Raw genomic sequence first — 19,160 nt, 5'->3', positions numbered from 1 at the left:
GCACTGTAGAATACCAAAGAATGGGCAAGGAAGCACAGACTCAAGCATGCCACTAATGAAGCATTTGCAGAGTCACAAAATGTCACAGATGAGCCACGCAGCAGCTGACCTGATAGGTGGAATTAGTTGGCAAGTGCTGCAGTAACTGAGCGATTGTGTAATTTCTTATACTAGCCAACTTAGCCTGATGTCTCCTTAATCGAATGAGAAGCAATGTTAGCTCTTCAGGCTGCAGGTATTTAGACACATTGTAAAGAGGAAATTAGCAGTCTTCAGGGAGAGGAACTATAATTACATTTTTCACCTCAGTGCCCAGAAAGCAGTTACTTGACATGATTAAGCAATTATTTAATTAACTCTGCATTTGGTCAAACAAACATAACAAAACTTGAATCCTGTAATAACAGAAAGCTCACCCCTGCTCACATTGCAGATAAAGGCAAAAGTCCTATAGGCTTTACTGGGTTAAGATTAAGTTCTCATTCGAGTTATTTATGCTTTAACTAATAGAGTTAAGATTAAAGACTATGGATTTTAAAACGTGGCTGCTCTAATGGGAGGACCCAAGAGGAGCCGTGCTCTGCACTTACCGACTTGCCGTGCAAGCTGGGCGCGCTCACCGTGTGTGTCATGTAGCCCATGGCAGGCATGGAGCGGCGATCCAGGTGCGTGGAGCTCTGCAAGAAGCCACAGCCACAGGGTAAGGACTGTGTCAAGTGCCAGCTGTGTTGCATTCCATGGCAAATTCAGTCTGCAGCTCTGCCACAGATTTTCTATTGAATCGTGGCGTGCTTAGATCAGGGTAACACTCACTGGGCAGACCAATCCTTTGATGATTAAAAATTTATGAATGAACAAACAAAAATTCAGCACCTGTGATGCTGGGCAGAGCAGTGGATTGCAGCAGCATGAGATGCTTCAGCAGAATGCGCAAGGTAGCTTCCAGCAAATTTTTTAAAAGTTCATGAAATTCCCCCCCACACACCCAGCATCTCCCAGAAAAAGGTTTGGTTGGATGATTTCTTCCCACAGCAGGCTTGTACTGCACATAGTAACAACCACGAATGCTCTCTTCTAGCCAGGGAACACAAAGCTACTGACATGACTGACACCTTGTGGCAATGGCTTCCATCAATACCAAGGGGTTTTTTTAATAATCATCCTTGATCTGCAACTTTCTGCTTACCATAAGAAAGCCTACTACACATTCATTCTTCCATCTTTCGTTTAAAGCCTAAGTTCTATGGGTTCTTCAAGGCAGACTAAATATCTGTTATTTTTATTCCCGTCTCTGAATTTCACTAAATTTGCCTCACCTGCCATGTTTTGGGGTTTAAGTGCAACTGGATGGAATTTAATAAAGCAGTACAGGGAGCATGGAGTATCATGGATTTATGCAGACACATTTATATGTAGAATGACACTGTGTGCTTACATAGAAAAACATGAGCATTTTTCTCTACAAACTTTCACAGAAGTTCCACAGGGAAGTTTTCATTATGAGGAACAGTGTTTCCCAATATTGGTAAAGGCAAGATGCCATAAAAAGAGCCTAAAATTTCTGCAGTTCCACTGCACAGGAAAAGAAAAGACTGCTGTACATGCCTTTTTAAGGATGTAATGATCCTTCAACTTACACGTGGAGAAACCACTGTGTGGTAGAATATAATCAGGAGTTACAAATATTAATTTCCAGTTCTGCAAATCACTAGACTATTTCACCCTCTGACAGAATATTATAAATCTATAAATGCTGAAACACATCCAACAGCTACACTACATATACACTAGGAAAAAAAATCTAAACTGTGCATGAAGCTGCAGCCTAAAGTCATGGTCCATGATCCACACTGGGTATCTGGATTTTTAAGTCTCTCTCTTTGCAAATATTTCCTTATCAGAGTCCATGGCTGAGGTCAAAGAATTCAGTGAATACAGAGGCTTTCATTATCAGTTATTCCAGATCTACCAAGACAAGTCAATCCTCCATTGATTCAACACAAATTTCCCCAAATTTCTTAAGGAAGGAAGGAGAGCATTTAGAGTACTGAATAGGGAAACCTTTGTCACCTCTGAATAAAAGGGTACAAAAGTCCCTTCAAAACAATCCCATACTGAAACTATTCAGAAAGTTGAAGCTTCAGACCAACTCGATTTGAATTTGGTAGCCTAAGGCTAAAGACTCTGCAATGGACCTAAAATATTAATATATAATAATAATAATATAGGCTTTGCCATAACTAAAACCAGAATCAGCTGTATGACTAACTACAGCAGCAAAACATGCAGAGAAAGCAGGCACTGCAAACACAAAGCTATAAGCAAAAATAATCAAGAAAGATTCCATCCTGCTGAGTTTTCTATTCTTGCCTTCATACTCTCTACATTAAAATACCACCGTCTGTATATTTTACACATGTAAGATATGCCTTCCTGTTTTTTATTAAAAGCATTCCACACCTATGTGATGTGCCACCAATTTTCCTTTCCCAACCAACAAAAGTTAATAAATCTGATCAGAATAGCAAGACCTTGAGGAGAAAATTATTCCTTGTATTAGCTTTTACAGCTTACATGATCTTTCCTACACAAGGAAGGATGCAATGAACCACGACTAAGTAAACCCCTCATGTGTGACACCATGTGTAGAATGGTTTGTAATCAGCTAAACGGACACCAACCTTGACAGCACGATTCCGAATCTTCCTGGGGGATCCAGCAAGAGGAACATCCACAGTCTGTCTCTCATCAGATGGTTTAACCGTGAGCCTTTCTGCAGGAGTATGTGGTCTCCGTGGGAGAAAGTTTTTTGGAGGTCCAGGTGGAGGAATATCCGATGGAGAGGGCGGAACAGATATCGATCGTGGAACATCTAATGAGCTTTTTGACTTAGCACGATCAATGAAGTCTGAAGAACCTACATAAAGGGGGGCCGTGGGGCTGCCATGTTTGAACTGCTGTCTCTGCTGCCACTCGTACAGCTGCCAAACAGTTCCATCCTTATTTGCTTTCCTCTCCTCCTGGGACATCTTCAAGTGGCTGACACGATCTTGTGCATATTTGTAGTCACTCGGCAAATTGCGGTTTGGTGGTGGTGAGCTCCCTGAAGGCTGCCTGGTATTCTTTGGCAAAGTGTGATAGTTTTCAGGAAAAGGAGGAGTGGGACCCTGACGTGTAAGAGTCTGATCAGAAGTGAGGCTGTAACAAAAAAAAAAAAGGGGAAGAAAAGGGTAAATTTTAGCACACACTGATGAGCAAGAGTGACTGATAAAAAAAATCTCTAATGACATAAGCAGAGGAGCTACATATAGCATGACAGACATTTTAACAGAATTTACAGAAATATTAACAAAGCAATATTAATGACATCTATCCTGCACACAAATACTACACTGTATAAATACAGGACTTTAATTTAGTGTTTAACCTAGGATGAACTACTAGAAACAAACTTAAGGAACAGCAGCATTATGTACTTAAAGAAAAAAGAAAGTCAAGAACATGAAGAACAGGATTACTGTCATGTTTATCGAGTGAGTCTGTAAATTAAAATATTCCTTTTCACAAAAAGCGTGCTCACCACTAGGTGGTGCAGTTTACGAAAACAAACTCATGTTCAATAAAAATATCTTTAAAAGCAAGAAGAAATCTCACCAATCCCAGAATATCTCAGATAGTTTTTGTCAATGTGAATGAAGCAAAAAGAAAGAAAATGGTAAGAAAATGCTCAAAGTCCGCAGGTCTGTATGAATATTTTCACCTAAAAACAGTGAAACTGCTACTGGTTCTACTGATTGGAGCGACATGAGACTTTTCACAACAAAGGTCATTGACAAATTAGAATATAAAAAGAGGTATTATGTCCTGGCTTCAGTACTGCACCCATAAAACACTTAAGCTGTACAAACTAGATATTTTTGTAGGTAGTGTTAAGACAGAATTGGCAAAAGTTTTCACAAAGTCTAGTTATCTCCCTCTCCTGCTTTGAAGACAAAATCTTTCAGTAGCCTCATGCATAAGAGTCTGCCTGTCTAATTTCTGATCCTTCAATCAAATATCTGGGGTTTTGTACTTGCAGTCATTTGCCCATTGATTCCAAATCTCCAAAGAGAAAACCATTCTGCCAGGCTTGCTACAAAGCATCAACACAAAAAACCCTCAAAATTAAAAAAAAAAAAACAACCCAGCACAAAACCACACAAACAAAGGAACTCCAAGCATGTTTTCATCACTTCACTCAATAAGTTCCACTCTGTGTGAGAGGGAGACCTCATGGTTTGGAAAATGCAGGAATTCCACATGAAAGAAAGGCCAGGATGGAAAAGAATATCCTTGCTCAGCATCCAAGAATAACTGAATCAAAGAGGGAAGAATTGCTACCAGCAACTGCTGCTCAGTAGTTGCCACCATCCCTTTTTAGTTGAAGGATTTGACACTGTTGGACTGCCTTGAAATACGGATACTCTCAAGAGGATACAAAATTCCTCATGCCAGCAAGTAGAATAACTGCCCTGCACTGCCTGGAGGGTTACAAACCTGTGAAGGCTCTGCTCCCTCATACCACAAAATCTTGATGTTACCTCAAATTGCAGAATGATGGTTAAGCAGGGAGATAGTATGAATACAGGCAACTCAAAGATCAGCATACAGTGGTCGTGGAGCCTCTTTTAATCCCTTAATTCATTGCATTATGTGCACTTTTAATGTCCTGTACTTTGCTGCCAATTTTTTCTACAGGAAAATATGTGGTAGAAAGTGGGTAGAAATGTATTTCCTCTAGATAGCAATAAGAACCAAGAATACTGGGAGCAGATAATGCTTCAAAAGGACATCTGAGGCAGGCATGAAGCTAAGACAGATTTCTTTGGTGATTTCTCTGTAGAAAAACAGGGAAGGGGGACTTGACCACTCCTATACCCCAGTTTAGTGGAGACCTCATGAAGGCATAAACAAACTAGCAGATGTTGCAAACCACCTGTGTGTGGTTATTTTCTAACTGGACATTAAAAGGCAGAATACTGAGATCAGCTGGAATTTATGGCAGTCAATGAAGTCACCAGGGCTGGCAGCTTTAGGAGCAAAACCAACCTGAAAGCAAAGGCAACATGAGTTTTGCTGGGGGCAAGGAGAGTCATGCCCTCCTTCTAGAAAAGGATGAATTTTTCTGAGAAGAGCTAAAAACTGTTATTTTAAAAGCAGTACATGGAACAGCTGATAAGATCCAGTTTCATGCAATACTTCAACCTGCTATAAAAAGAGAACAAAGTTGAATGTGGATAACATTGCACAGGGAAAGTCACATTCAGAGCTGAACTTTGGAGGCAACTGCCTACATATAGGCACACACTATGTTTTCTCAGTATCTGAAGTAGGGAGAAAGCTCAAGCTGAGATGACAGGCTTTAAGCTGGTGGTATCTCTACCACACAAGCTTTTTGATGCTTAGGGATAATTTGCATCATATAAAAATAGGCTCTGAGACACCGCACAAACCTCTAGGTAAAGAGCCATGTCCCAAATGGTTCAAACTAGTCCACAATGGACTATTGCTTTATTGGAGATTAAGAGCAAAAGTGAGCAAAAGCAGCTGTTCTTGAGAATCTCCCTCATTTGAATGCTGAGGTACAAAGGACACAAAAAAGAAAACAGACATTAAAGAGTGAATAAATGGCCTGATCTCATATTATATGACCATTGGCCATGAAAATCTTCAGGGTCTGCAATGGGAAGCAATCACACAGAAGATATTGTAAGAAGAGAAGATAGATGTTCAAAAGACAGCAAGTACTATTATTAGAAACACTGTGGCCATTCATGGGAACACACAGAAGCTAACAAAGACAAGTAATGTTTTTTTCCTTAAGCAAATCAGGAAGGAACAGAAAGTTCTGCATAACAAGAAAGGTTTTAACACCATTTGCAAGGAAGGAAGTATCTCAACATGACTGTATCTAGTGAGGAAATATTAAGCTTAATTGGATTTATATATTTCTAAAATCCAAGTAAACTGTTAGACATAGCAAATTCTGCATAATTATGCACTAAGTTTATACAGGCACTGGAACCAAATCAAAACCTAACAATTTCTGAACAGCTGCCATTTGATCGTCCTGACCTTGACCTTTAATTACTAAAACCCAAAACCTCCTGAAAGCATCCTTTCAAACTTTCTTCCAGTTCTTGAGATCTCTCTGAAAGGCTGGCATGAATCTTACCAAAGCAGGTATTCCCATCTGCTGAGAACAGAGAGGGATTAGATGGCTACCCTGGTTGTCACTGGAGTGCAGCTGAGAGTCACTAAAAGAGGTGGGTCTCCAAAGTGACAACTAACATTTACAACTCAGCAAAGGGAGTGATTAATTAAAAAGGGAAGTGAAACATCTATTTGAAAGGTCTGAAGATCTATATAAAAGTTGCCATCCCTACAAGCAGTCATATGAACAACTTCAGTATTTGTGTGAACCCTTTAGCTGAAAGAGTTCTTTCTTGTCATAATCAACTTGCTGGCAAGCACTGCATCTGTACACACCTGAGCCAGGAAACAAATAAAAACCGTACTCATTCTGTGTTCAAGAACTACCCAGCCCTCTGAATACTCAGAGGTTCTCTATTTGTAACATTTCAGCTGGAATATCCATCAACATGGAGCTTTAACAAATTAAGTGGTCTACTACTACTTACTAAAATCAAAACGAAATGTCAGTCACACTATCATCTCTAGCTTAAATTTCTACACCGTGCAATCAGGAAGATATTTGACAAGTAACATTCCACTTCTATTCATCATTTAACAACTCTGCAGCAACCTCAGCAGGCTCAGAGAAGGTGCTATTTAAAAGATGACTCTGTTAATCTTTGGGAAGTTAACATGCAACTTATTCTAAATGCAGAGAATATAATGGCATTTGTCAGGAAAAGGCAAAGAAAACAAGGTCAACTGAGCCAAAATAGACATTTTTAGAGATATGTATATGCAGATATAGAGCTATATCTAGAAATAACTACACATAGGCATACATACATATATATCTACCTTTATTTTCACTGAACACTTAGCAGCTCCAGCTGAGGTAGCTGGTTTCTTCTAGAACAAAGCCTGGCACCTGCAACAACACTATCTTAACACTGCACCTGATACACGCCCTTAAAGTCAATTTACTGGGAAGAGTAATTTGGAAGAAAACCATCCTTATTTAGCTGTCAGTCAATCCTGTCACTGCCAGGACTTCTGATGTAAAAAACATCAACAGAATCTTTTTAAGCATTAGCTCATTCCTTCAATCAGTTTCTGTATTATTTCAGGCAAATCAATGTGTGTAATAAGAACTAACTCACCAACTACTTTTTTTCATTAAACTCCTATTCTTTTGGGAAGTCCTGGTTCATATCCAAGCAAAAAAGATGGAAGTTAATTGACTCTAGCAGTCTAAAAGAATATTAAATAATATGAAAGAGTAAGAAAGCTTCTTCAAGGGTAATTGCAAAAATAAAAGAGTAGAAGAATGGACTTGCACACAAAATTAGGAAGCCTTAAACGTCTTACTGGCTCCGAATTGACAAACATTAGCTTAGAAAGAATTTTTAAAATTCCCAAAATGTTTTCTCCATCCTAAAAACCACATGCTAATGTCTCCTGTTTGTTTATACTATAATTAGATTTGAGCAGATTTATAAAACACTAATCCAGTAGAATAAGCATATTTGAAAAATCCTCACAAGTAGCATCAAGCCCAACTGTTTTTCCTGCCACTTGACACAAGGTGACATTCTGAACAGACACACATATTCATCACTTCACTTCTCCAACTGGTACTTAATCTGACTTTGAAAGCAAAACAATTATCAGATTTTCAAACTACAAAAGCATTCCAGTCTGCATTTCACCTATTGGTACTATTAATGTACCATTAGGCACTGAAAATGGAAAAGAGAATCCCAGAGACCATCCTAGGGTATCTTCATTAACAAAATGAATATATGGAGACTTTCAATACGTGATACACACACTGTGACCCTGAGTGCAGTGAGCTGATATAGAAGAGTGAATGGATGTTTGGAACAGGAATAGAAGAAAGAAGGAAAGTAATGAGCATTCTTTACTTTTTGAACTGGAAAACAATTAGCTGTAACTTATATTGTGTAATTGTTTATGAATGAGAGGTAACTGGAGGTTGCACTTCACTTTCGGGCTGTTCAAAATTTAAGCAAATTTTAAGAATTTTTAAGCATCCACAGCGATTAAAAGAAGGAAAATAAAATAGCATGCTAATCTCACTTATTCTGTTTGCAATACTGTGACAACATGAAAGAGATTTAATTAACCAATCCCACATTGGCTTTCCCAGGAGAGAAATGTCTGAAAAATACCATTCTGCACTGAAGAAAAAAGTCTTTTTACGTTTTTCTTCACAAATTTCCTTTAATTTAAGAAAATGCCACTTGGCCATCTAGTTAAAGATGGGCCTATTACTAACCTTTTTGTGTCTCCTTTCTGGACTTTTACCCAGTGCTCCACTTGAGCCATGTTACTTTTCCTTTGAAACTGCTTATCTGGATTTGTTCTGGGAACAAACCCTCTTTTATATGAGCCAGTACCATTCTGCTCCACCAGGCCAGCACTCATACTTAATGAACTAGGAAGCGTTCCATTCTTCTCAGCTGGCTGAGGCTGAGCTACTTGGGACCACGATGCATTCCTCAAGTCTGGAAATAATGAATCAGCTTCTGTCACTGCATGCTTAGCCTTTCCCTTTTTGGTTTCCAGAGTTCCTTTTCTGTGGATGTAACGCTCCTCCTCCTCCTTTTCTCTTCTTATCTCTTCACGCTTATCGTATCCAAGCATTTCAGCTGATTTCTGGTAACTTTCTTTTGTGTCTGTAATCTCTGCCTTCACACACTCTTTGCAGGCATCCACATGATTGACCTGGGGAACAGCTTGCTGATCCACTTTTTCAGTTTCCCTGAAAACAAAACGGGTGTCAGTAACAAGCACTGTTTAATTGTGAAAAGTTGGTGTGGTTTTGTTGCTCTTTTACAATGGTTATCGACAAAATCACTGTTTGCAGACTCTGATAAATTTTACATGTTACAATAAATATGTTCAGCAAAACTCAGTTGCTATCCCAGTCAGACAAAAGTTAACTTTATTGTGCTGTCAAGGAAGCATAAATTACTTACATACATCTGTAAAAATGACTAAAAATACTAGTGTATGAGAGAATGTTCGGCATTACGTTGTGTACAAAAAAGCTGTAAATTAAAAAAAAAAAATTTCCATCCTAGGAAGCCAAAAAAACAAAACTATAAGCTACCAACAGCTCATAAAAAAATTTCATATTTTTGTAGATTCTCACTGATGTCAGAGTAGCATCCCATCTCTGAAACTAAGTTCAGCTTCTTTAAAGCTTTATGGAAAGTAAATTCAGAAAGTAAAAAAGTGCCATGATAAAATTGTTTTCATTTCAGTCTAATTAGAAAAGAATAGTCTATTTAGGAGCAAGGACATTCGATCAATACTTCTAATGTACCAGACTTCCCCAATTTTTCTTTCAATTATTCCTGTCCTTACAAAGAAGATAGAGGTACCAGGTTGTTTCCTGAAATTTAAATTAAATCTAGAAAGTCTTAACACAATATCACATAGAATGTAAAGCTCTGGAAGAGATGCTGATTCCTTGCTTATATTTGACTGGCCAGAAGAAAGCAGCGTGAGACACTCAGAGAAACTGCACCACAACATTTCAACCCTCACAGTGGCTAAAGCAGGGCTGTCTCATAGGGCAGTGTATTCCTTCACATGGAGGAGTAGGGAAACAGTCACATTCCAAAGCCAAAACACCAAGAAGGCGACATCAATTTACAGAAAATGAAAAAATCTGGAAGTACATTTTGGCACAGCTGAATTTGCTTGTTCTCAGTTCATACCTACATAAATTAGTTGATATCCATTAATCCATTATGCACTCATGATTTACCACTTTTTAGCACTCTTACTCCCCTTTAGCAGCACTTCAATCCTAGTTCTAAACACTCATTTGAAACAACTCACTAAACTTCTGTTCTTTCTCTTCTGCTTCTCTCTCCCAAAGGCTGCCAACTGGCTGTGGCAGGTGTATGAATCTGCCCACAGAAAGTGGAACTTTTTACCTGAAATTCCCTAAAATATTATAGAGAAAAATTAATCCTGGTCACTAGATGTGGGCACAAAACTTGCATGCATACACAAATACTGAACACCAGGTTTTCTTAATTAATACCAGTTAACTATTTTGCAACAGAATTAAAAATAATTAAAGAGAAATTAAATTAAAAATAAATAAATTAAAAATAATTCTTTAAAATATGAAAGAGTTTTATGTACATATCTACAAACAGCAGTGTCAGATACCACCATGGGTGCGATATATTTAAGATAATAAATTTTTGTAAGATTGTAAGGTTTTTTTTATGTAAGATATTAATTTTTTTTAAAGCTTTTGAGTAGAACTTGCCTCTTCAGTGAGGAGCGTGTCTGCATGAGAGCAGCCTGGTTCATAGCCCGGATCCAGGCGTTCATATCCTCCTGGGTGTCAGCACTGAAGTAGTACGTCCTCATCCCTGTGTGCTCTGCCTGAGAGCCAATGACAGAATTCTTGTTGTAAATATATGCTCTCATACCTGTGTGAACAGCCTGGAAGAAAAAAGAAGAAATAAAAGTCAGACACCTCTTTCACCTTTTCCTCCAAAAAATTAACTTCAAATCAACTTTTCCTGGACTGCTTATTGAATTTGGGGTGAATTATCATGCTGCCACAATGGGCGGTAAGGGCAGTAAACTCAAAAGGCACACCAAGTTTTACTGAAATTCTTCTGCCTCTTTCTAGAAGCTGAAAATCCAGAGCTTCTGATTTTCACAGTGGGAAATTTCAGCTTTTCTTTTTCTTTTAATTGACACATTTCATTTGCCACAAACACTATACTAATGAAATTGAAGAAATCCCTATAGTGAACAAATTTAAGGAATTCTCAATGAGATGTGCATCAGCAAGTCAATTTTCCCAGCTCATTTAATAAAGAAATTTATTCAGACAAAACAGACAAAAATCTTACCTTTTAAGCAATTAAACTGCTAATTCAAGAGTTGATTATAATGCATGTTAGGTTAAATAGTGCATGTTTGGTTAAAGCGTGCACTTGAACACATATTAGCTGCCAAGTCACAAGACGTACTGATAAAAGTTAGTAAATCTGATGGAATTATCACAGCACATCAAATACTGGCAATTATCTCTGCACACTAAAATACTCCATGAAATTCCACCACAAACTAAGGTACTGGGCAAATTCTCCACAAATATATTCAATATCCAAATGGATTCAATATGGAATACCTTTCTAACTCTAGGCTAGTTGAATTTAATCAAATCTCATCCATATTTCTATTAGCAATAATATAAATATTACCAAATCATATAAATCCTGCAACACTTCAGATTAGCACGAAGCTATTAATCTCCTTACTTTCCAAATAAACTGAAGACAGTATACTCTGCTTGAAAGCTCTTGAAATAATATTAAAATGAAATTACTATTTTAAACTTATTTTATAAAACGAAACCTATCTCACACAAAAACTAATAGCATTAGATTCTGCTGACATGCGGTTTTTCAAAAAGAAAAATAATTATATCATCTGTTTTTATAGGGTAAATTTATTCTGTAAATCCTGCCTAAATTATTGGTCTTTTTATGTTGATGAAATCCTCTACCCATTGTTAGCCTCAATCAATTTTTTAAAAAATTATTGTAGAGGCAATCATATATGGCTTCAGAAATAAGTTTTGACAAAACCCAGGCTATTTAATCCAGCCCTTCCTAAACATTATAACTTCAGTTGTTTACCTAGAATTTCCCAAATTACCATGACCTCAGAGACTTGTATCAACAACTCCAAAGAGCAAAACATGTGCTTGCTATTACAGTGCTTTTAAGTAAGTTCTGTGCAAAATTTCCTCCCTTCCCATGGCAGGCTGTTCCCCTGAATGTGTGAAACGTGGCCTTTCCCTTCTGTGCCTCAAGCAAGGAAGCCTGAGCTTGTTTTGAAAACTGGAGACTGAAGTAGAACAGCCAGCTAGAAAAAGGAGGAGGAGGAGGAGAAGGAAGAGAAGAAAAAGGTTACATAAAGAAGTCAAGACTCTCTCCTGCTCAGAAGAGTCTCCACTTCCCAACAACATTGGCCAAAAAGGGAATACAAGGTGGTTTCTTAATTCCCACCATTAGCTGACCACCTGAACACAGGAAAAGAGAACCTACACAGATTAAACAACAGCTCTGATCAATCACATATTTAGAAATCAAAGGACTTTATTCATGTTTGCCTTGAGTCCTTTGGTTTTTGTTTCTTGTTATTGGGGGTTCTCTTTTTTCCTCCATTTTCAGAACATGAGAATGCTCAAAGCAAATATTATTTAGAAGCATTAATTCATTATAATTTACAGTTACCATCCAGTGTATGAAGAGACCAAAAACTGGCAGCTCCAGGTATAAGGGAAAATGGTGACTTTGATGTGAGACCTTATGACTACAGAGTTCCTTCACAGAGCAGGTTGATCCCACAGAAGGTGTTAAAATTCAGAAGTGAATCAATTCCTGCAGCAAAGCAGGATGCATGTCCCACTGCAGATGATGCACTAGGACCCAACCATTCACTGGTTTTATACTTGCTTAAAAAGCCCAGAATTTTGGGGAACAGAGACTGCACACCACACCAAGAAATGGATTTAACAGCTGTCTTACTTGATCTGTACACCCTGATCAACATAACCACTTGTGTTTTAGGTTTCTCTTTGAACACAGCTGCAAGCACTGCAGGTGAAAACAGTATCAATATGCAAACTGTGCTGCACCACTCTCTCTTGAGAGATTGAAGCTCTCACAGCCATAAACATTCCCAGCTTCAGAAGGGATAGTGGAGATGGTGTGTGGTAATCAACAAACACCATATCCTGAAGTTCACGACATATAACATTGGTTAAGGGAAAATTCACATTTATTTCAGTTATTTATTAGTAGTGTGTTTTAAATGAAAGAAAGCCACTTTGTGCCAGCATCCTGTAGCTGTCCCTGCTGGCAGACAGAAACTAGCAGGCCTTTTGGGTTTGGGAATTTTTTTTAAAGCCAAAGCTATTAGGATGGCTACAGCATACTAAAAAGCCTAAAACACAGCACATGCTCACATGTACACCATACACACAACAGGGAAAAAATAATATTGGTACCTATTCATGCATTCAGATGCCTTAATGTGGATAGATTGAGAAGGAAAGCAGTCTCTCTCCCATAGTGCACAGTAGGAGAAATGGACAGTAAACCCCAAGAGCATATCAACAAGACAAGGACAAAAATTAAACAAGTTAAAATCATTAAAAGATTGATATTTAAAAAAAAAAAAAAACCAAAAAACCCAAACCCCAAAATCCACTTATCAAAAGAGTGTACTAAAAGTAACTAATGCCAACAGCTGTTATGTTCACCTCCACTTATTCAAAATACCTAAGAGAGAAAAGCCACCATTCACAGAACAAAGGGATAACTAAGGGAACAGTTTTCTAATAATTGCAATATTTCCAAGTTAGTTCTGTCAATAAGCTATAATACACAGAAAAATCTTCCTTCTTCTGAATTTTGATATTTATGAACCCTTTCTGAGCAAAAACTGAGATAATACTCTGAGCCTTCACTACAAACTCAACAACAGCCCACTGCAATCTAACTCATCTTTCACCCTTAAATAATATTGAGCTTTTTGAGGATTTCTAGAAGCTTCAACCCTCTCCTTTTCTATATTTGAAAACAGCACCTCTCAAATTTACAACTCTTAGCATTTTTTCACCTGACTCCCGAGACCCAGTGCAATATAGGAGCCTAAGGAAGTAACACTGACTCTGACTCAGAGAACATAAAGGAACAAACTATGTAACTTCTTTTTTTTTTTTTTTAGGAAAACCAGTGAGATCAAAGAAACAGATAGGAAGTTTGTCCTGGTCTCAGTGGTCTAAGCAATGAACAAATATTTCCATTAGTACGACCAATTAAAAATAATTTTCCTTATTCGAGGACAACAAGGCTTCTAAAGAGACTGTGAGGACATGAACCGCCATAAACTGATACTATTCTTTGTATATTGTCTATTTGTATATTGTATATTGCAAAGTACAGTCATTTCTCTGTTAATCACAGGAAGTATTTCCAGCTATATAAGAATGCTTTGTAAGCCTTTTCACATTAAACACTGAATTTTTGCTCACTCATATTGGTACCAACAAAATAAAAAACCTTTAAAATGCAGTATTAGATTAACTAAACATCTTCAGGATGTGAGCTGCTGAACTAAATATGCAGTAAGGTTCCTGAGTTCTAGGCTCACACACAGCTTAGTGACAGTGGCTTCCAGCTAGTCACAGCACGTTGCTTGGCACAAATATAGGAAGTGAAAAAATTGTCAAGACTCAAAAATTGTATCAAGATAGAGAACTAAAAGCACAGTTTCTAAACAAAAAAAAAAGCACATACTGTTGTATTTCAAAGTAGATGCCTGATTGCATTTCAAAAGCCTGTAGGCTGTTCTGCAGGCCTGTAATTGTTAAACACCCAAAGAGACACAAAACCTTAAGTTGGGCCTCAGGAGGTGATGAAAGGAAAAGGATTTTGAGAACTCCTACAGTACATGTTTTAACATTTTGCAGGGTTTAACACAGACCCTAGTGAGCGTGTATTTTACAAGCCTCCTTCTAACCAAATCATATGCAAAAAGCACCCATGTATTTGCTTAGTAAATTACCTTCCTCTAGTTTTGCAAACAAAAGAGTTGAATTTTTTTCCAGTTTTGCTGTTTCCCTACCTTCCAAATTCACTGCTACTTCAGATGGGAGCCAATTCTTTTGTTGTAACAGAAGATCTACAACAATCTCAACAAAGAACAAGCCAAACATAAAAAGTGCCATGGCACATTCTCCCACTCATTCAGGTCTTCAATGCAAAAAAAAAAATCTTATCTTTATTTTGGGCTTAATCTGCTCATGTGTTCCATTTCTGGCTGTGCTACGCTGTGAGACAGAATGTCCAACTGTGCTCTGGAGGTGCTCTGAAGAGAGGAGATAAAGGCAATGGCTGCTGAGTGATGGATGCCAGCACGGGGTGTTCCTGCTGGGGGTGCCCACAGCCAACTCTGTGACCACTGAACATCAGAGCTGGACAGGAACCACACAAAATCCCCCTGCTGCCCTTGGGGTTGGGTCTGAATCAAATCAAACTGCAGCATCCAGCCTGCAGTCAATCATCAAACACCTACAGCAGAGTTAAAACTGGCCCAACTAACTGATACATGAAATGCTGATTTTTTTACATGGTTTTCTAGCATAAACTTTCTTTTGCTATCAACACCCTATTTCTGTGTATATCAACAGATGTAGATAGACCCTGTGTGGAAAGTCTCATGATATTTCCAGAAAAAGAATCAGATTAAATACCTGGTAGAGCTCATATAGGTATGATATCCTTAAAGGAACAGGGGAAATCTGCATTTGCTTCTGGAAAGGTTTAACCATGACCAAACCATGGATTCCACTCCACTTGGCCAGTGGTGACTTAAGAGCATGTGTGAACACCATTTGAATTAAAAAAAAAAAAAAAAAAAGCAGGGAACCCGAGCAGAGTACATTGAGTTCCCCTCTTTCAGTATATGCTTCCTCCTAGGAAAAGGCTCTAGAAAAGGAGGGGTTTATGAATCACACTCAGTAAATACTGGAGGTGGAATGTTTTTCTTAAACAAAGATTTCTTTGTAGCTTTATCCTGATAACTCATGCTCAATGCATTTGAAAAAGTACAGTAAATATTTCCACAAAGTGCACCAGGTCTTTTTTAAACACATTTCCCAAGTTAATATTTGCCTAATAAATTTCAAACCACTATCCACCTGAACATAGAACTGAAAGTAAAAAAACCAATCTAAATTTTAAAATACCTCAAAAAATCAAAATGCAAAAAAGAAGTCACGTGTTCTTCATAATTTCAGCACTGAAAATATTTAAACAGAGATTCCTTCTAGATCTCCTAAAGTATGCCTGATCAAAACCTGATTTGTAAATTACTTTAAAGTATGTAGCTGATTTGCTTGAGAGAGAAACAAGTTCTGCTCTGACTTTAAATCTGCCACAGGCATGGAAGTTTCTGAACTTTGCCTAAGTGGTGCAGTTTTGACAATCATTTGGAGTCAGGTTTTGGGACTATCAAGAAGTATATGTTTTATTTCATATCTGTGGGCTTTTATAATGAAGACAAGAACTGTAAATTATACAATTAGATTTATTTTTAGAAAGAAAAAAAAACACAAAACCACCCATAAACTATATCAAACAAGAGTACTTTTTCCTTTTAAAAAGTCCATACCACTTAGGATGACTAAGTACTGTCATTTTCTACCTGTGAGATCTGAGTAGATTCTTTTCTTTTTTAAAAAACTGCAACAAAACCAAACAGACATCAGCCCATTATGAAATCAAGTACTCTATTACAAAGTAAATAAGACAACTTTTCTTCCAATTTGTACACAGTACTGGAACAACTTGTCAATACTCATTTCTGATTTTAGAAACAGGCTTTTTACTCAGAGACACTTCATTAAGCTCTAAGGACACTTACAAAGTAACAGACATGGATGTCAATTCATAAGCAAAAAAAAAAAAGTGCTACGTCACATTTGAACAGGCAGTCAATAAACCTGCCTGCCTTTAAAAGCTAATAACAAGTAAAATAGGAAAACAGATGGTGTTCTTGTTTACAACAGCAGCTTTTCTAATGCAAATAAACTATGATTAGCTGATAAGCTTTGAAAATGTACCTTAAAAGAAAATTTGCGATTTATACGATCTTCAGGCCCAACTGGAGATATGACATAACTAGGCAATGGGATGCTCCCCAGAACAGACTCTTCTCTGCTGTCTGTGGAATAAAAAAATAGAATTTAATTCCCTGCACCGTTCAGTGGGCTAACAATATATTCTTCGTTATGGACCCAGAGAAAATAGGCATTAAGCAGAAACAACAGTAGTTCAGACTGAACATAAGAAAAACCATTTTCCCAAAGACAGAGCAGCAGGGGCACAGGCCAAGTAAGAAGCTGTGCCATCTCCATCCTTGGAGCTTTTCAATGCCTGACTTGATTAAACCCTGAGCAACCTGGGCTGACTCCTTTCCTGACCCTGCTTTCACCAGGCACTGGGATGGGACACTTCCTGAAATCCCTTCTGACACAAATTCACTTCTGACTCAACACCAATAATACGTGCAGAAAAATACTTTAGATTTAAAGAAAAAACATTGGAGTTTATTTTCTTAATCAGACTGGGCTTTTATTGAGGTTTTTTCTCTTTTTGGGGGGGTTGGGGCTGGATGCCACTTTTTACCTTCAGCCAGAAGAACACACTTCAAGAATAAAGCTTATTGTGCCAAATGAACAGTGACAGGCTGTAAAACATGATGGACCTTCCATTTAGCACTGTTCATCTAGCCTAATGGCTATAATTAGGAAACCTCTCTTACTGCTGGCTCCAAGTGATCGACAGCAGAAATGCAGCATCTAAAAATATGAACAAGTCTGATATTCTGTAACGCTTTTCAAAAATTGTAGCACATGTAGTACTCAAAACTTGAAAATAACCTTATCTAATATCTAGTTTGGTCTAAGACCACATCTAACCTTTTTTTTTTTTTGGTAGAATTACTGGATTCAGAAGTTCTCACTCTTACTTTGTCCCTTGGATTAAAACTGAACCAACACCCTGATGTGACTATAGCACATTGTCAAAAACCTCAAGACATCCAAGAGCAAGCAAGGAGGTACCAGAACACAGACCAGTGATGGGATGAATCTTATTTATTCCAGTCAGATGTTCTGCCATGTAACCTGTGGCATGTATCAAACATAAATCATGTGAAAAAATATCATACAGCATCCTTTGCTTCCCCTACTCTGGCCTAGGATTTGCTATGCATTCAAGATGTCTGGCCAAGCAAATGTTTTACTGTTCATCTTAGAAAACTAACTTTTTCTGAAGAGTACAGTTAGTTCATGCATTCACCATGATTTGTACAGGTGAACTGTTCAGAGCAGCTCAAAACAGCTAACATTTACTCACCTTTGTAGTAAAACAAACAAAAATCAGCAAGCACAAACCATCGTCTCTTCCATAACCGCATTCCAGAGCTATCCTGAAATGCAAGAAATGTGATACACTTTTCATTTAAGGAAAGTTAACACAGTGTTGATCCAGTGAGTAGTTTACCAGAAGTTTACCTAAACATGATAGCTAAGTGCAAAACAAATGGTTTATATCTTGGCAAAATATTGTGTACTAAGAAAGATAGAAGGCAAAACATGCAGCTATAAAACAATGAGGGCAGAATAGACAAACTGCTAATTTTCATTAAGCAATTGAACCCTCATCCCAGAAAGCATTCAGAGTAACCTTGTACACAACCAATGCTTATTTTATCTGCTCAGATTTATTTGCAATAAGGAAACAAAGTGGTTTTCTGGATGGCACAAAGATTGCCTGCAGACCAAAATGAAAATCACTACACAGCTGTGAAGTATGACCTCACATTTCAGTCAATGATATCCTATAATTCAATCACCATATGTTACCCATGCCTAAAATGTAATTTAATCAAATATTCTTTAGGAAATAAAACAGGATGCATAATGTGCAAATTTTAATGAACTATAATATAATATGTCTGTGGAGATATATATAGAGAGATATAGATATATATAACCTTGTCAGAATGAGTATTATTTGCATTGAAATTAATTTCTGAAGCTTTTAAAATTGTCAGACCTAGGCAAGTACAACTTCTTCAGCTTGGGTAGGCTTTGATGAGACCAGCAGGATTAAAAACACCTTCAGGCTTTAAGGGTTTACAAGCAAAGGTTAGGGGACAGACGGAAATAGGATATACAACATTGCCCTAGCTATTTCCCTCCTCCTTTCTGCAATCAAATTAAGTATGGAAAGACTTTCCTCCCCTCCCATTTTCATGCTACAAGGCTGGCAACACATACTGTGTTTGAGTTCTGATTCTGTTCTGAGAGCTAATGGACTTGGGTAGAGGATGTCAAAAGA

At 37.7% G+C, this 19,160-nt stretch overlaps 1 protein-coding gene across 4 annotated transcripts in view; it reads right to left on the bottom strand.

Annotated features, from left to right (window-relative positions):
- PLEKHA7 (pleckstrin homology domain containing A7) overlaps positions 1-19,160 on the bottom strand; it is a 145,566-nt gene that overhangs the window by 28,236 nt on the left and 98,170 nt on the right. For 3 of the 4 annotated variants that reach the window (XM_064425374.1, XM_064425375.1, XM_064425373.1), the window contains 6 exons: positions 18,174-18,246; positions 16,877-16,977; positions 10,490-10,668; positions 8,474-8,959; positions 2,682-3,198; positions 591-677 (listed from right to left, as the gene is read on the bottom strand). In XM_064425374.1, coding sequence (XP_064281444.1) covers positions 591-677; positions 2,682-3,198; positions 8,474-8,959; positions 10,490-10,668; positions 16,877-16,977; positions 18,174-18,246 — 1,443 coding nt within the window. Of the gene's footprint in view, positions 1-109; positions 230-590; positions 678-2,681; positions 3,199-8,473; positions 8,960-10,489; positions 10,669-16,876; positions 16,978-18,173; positions 18,247-19,160 lie in introns of all 4 variants that reach the window. The other variant, XM_064425372.1, reaches the window with a different exon arrangement.

This window comes from Passer domesticus, chromosome 6 (genome assembly GCF_036417665.1).
Source record: "Passer domesticus isolate bPasDom1 chromosome 6, bPasDom1.hap1, whole genome shotgun sequence".
NCBI lineage: Eukaryota > Metazoa > Chordata > Aves > Passeriformes > Passeridae > Passer > Passer domesticus.
The sequence above is the reverse complement of the archived record's forward strand: the minus strand, read 5'-3'. Positions and strand labels throughout refer to the sequence as shown.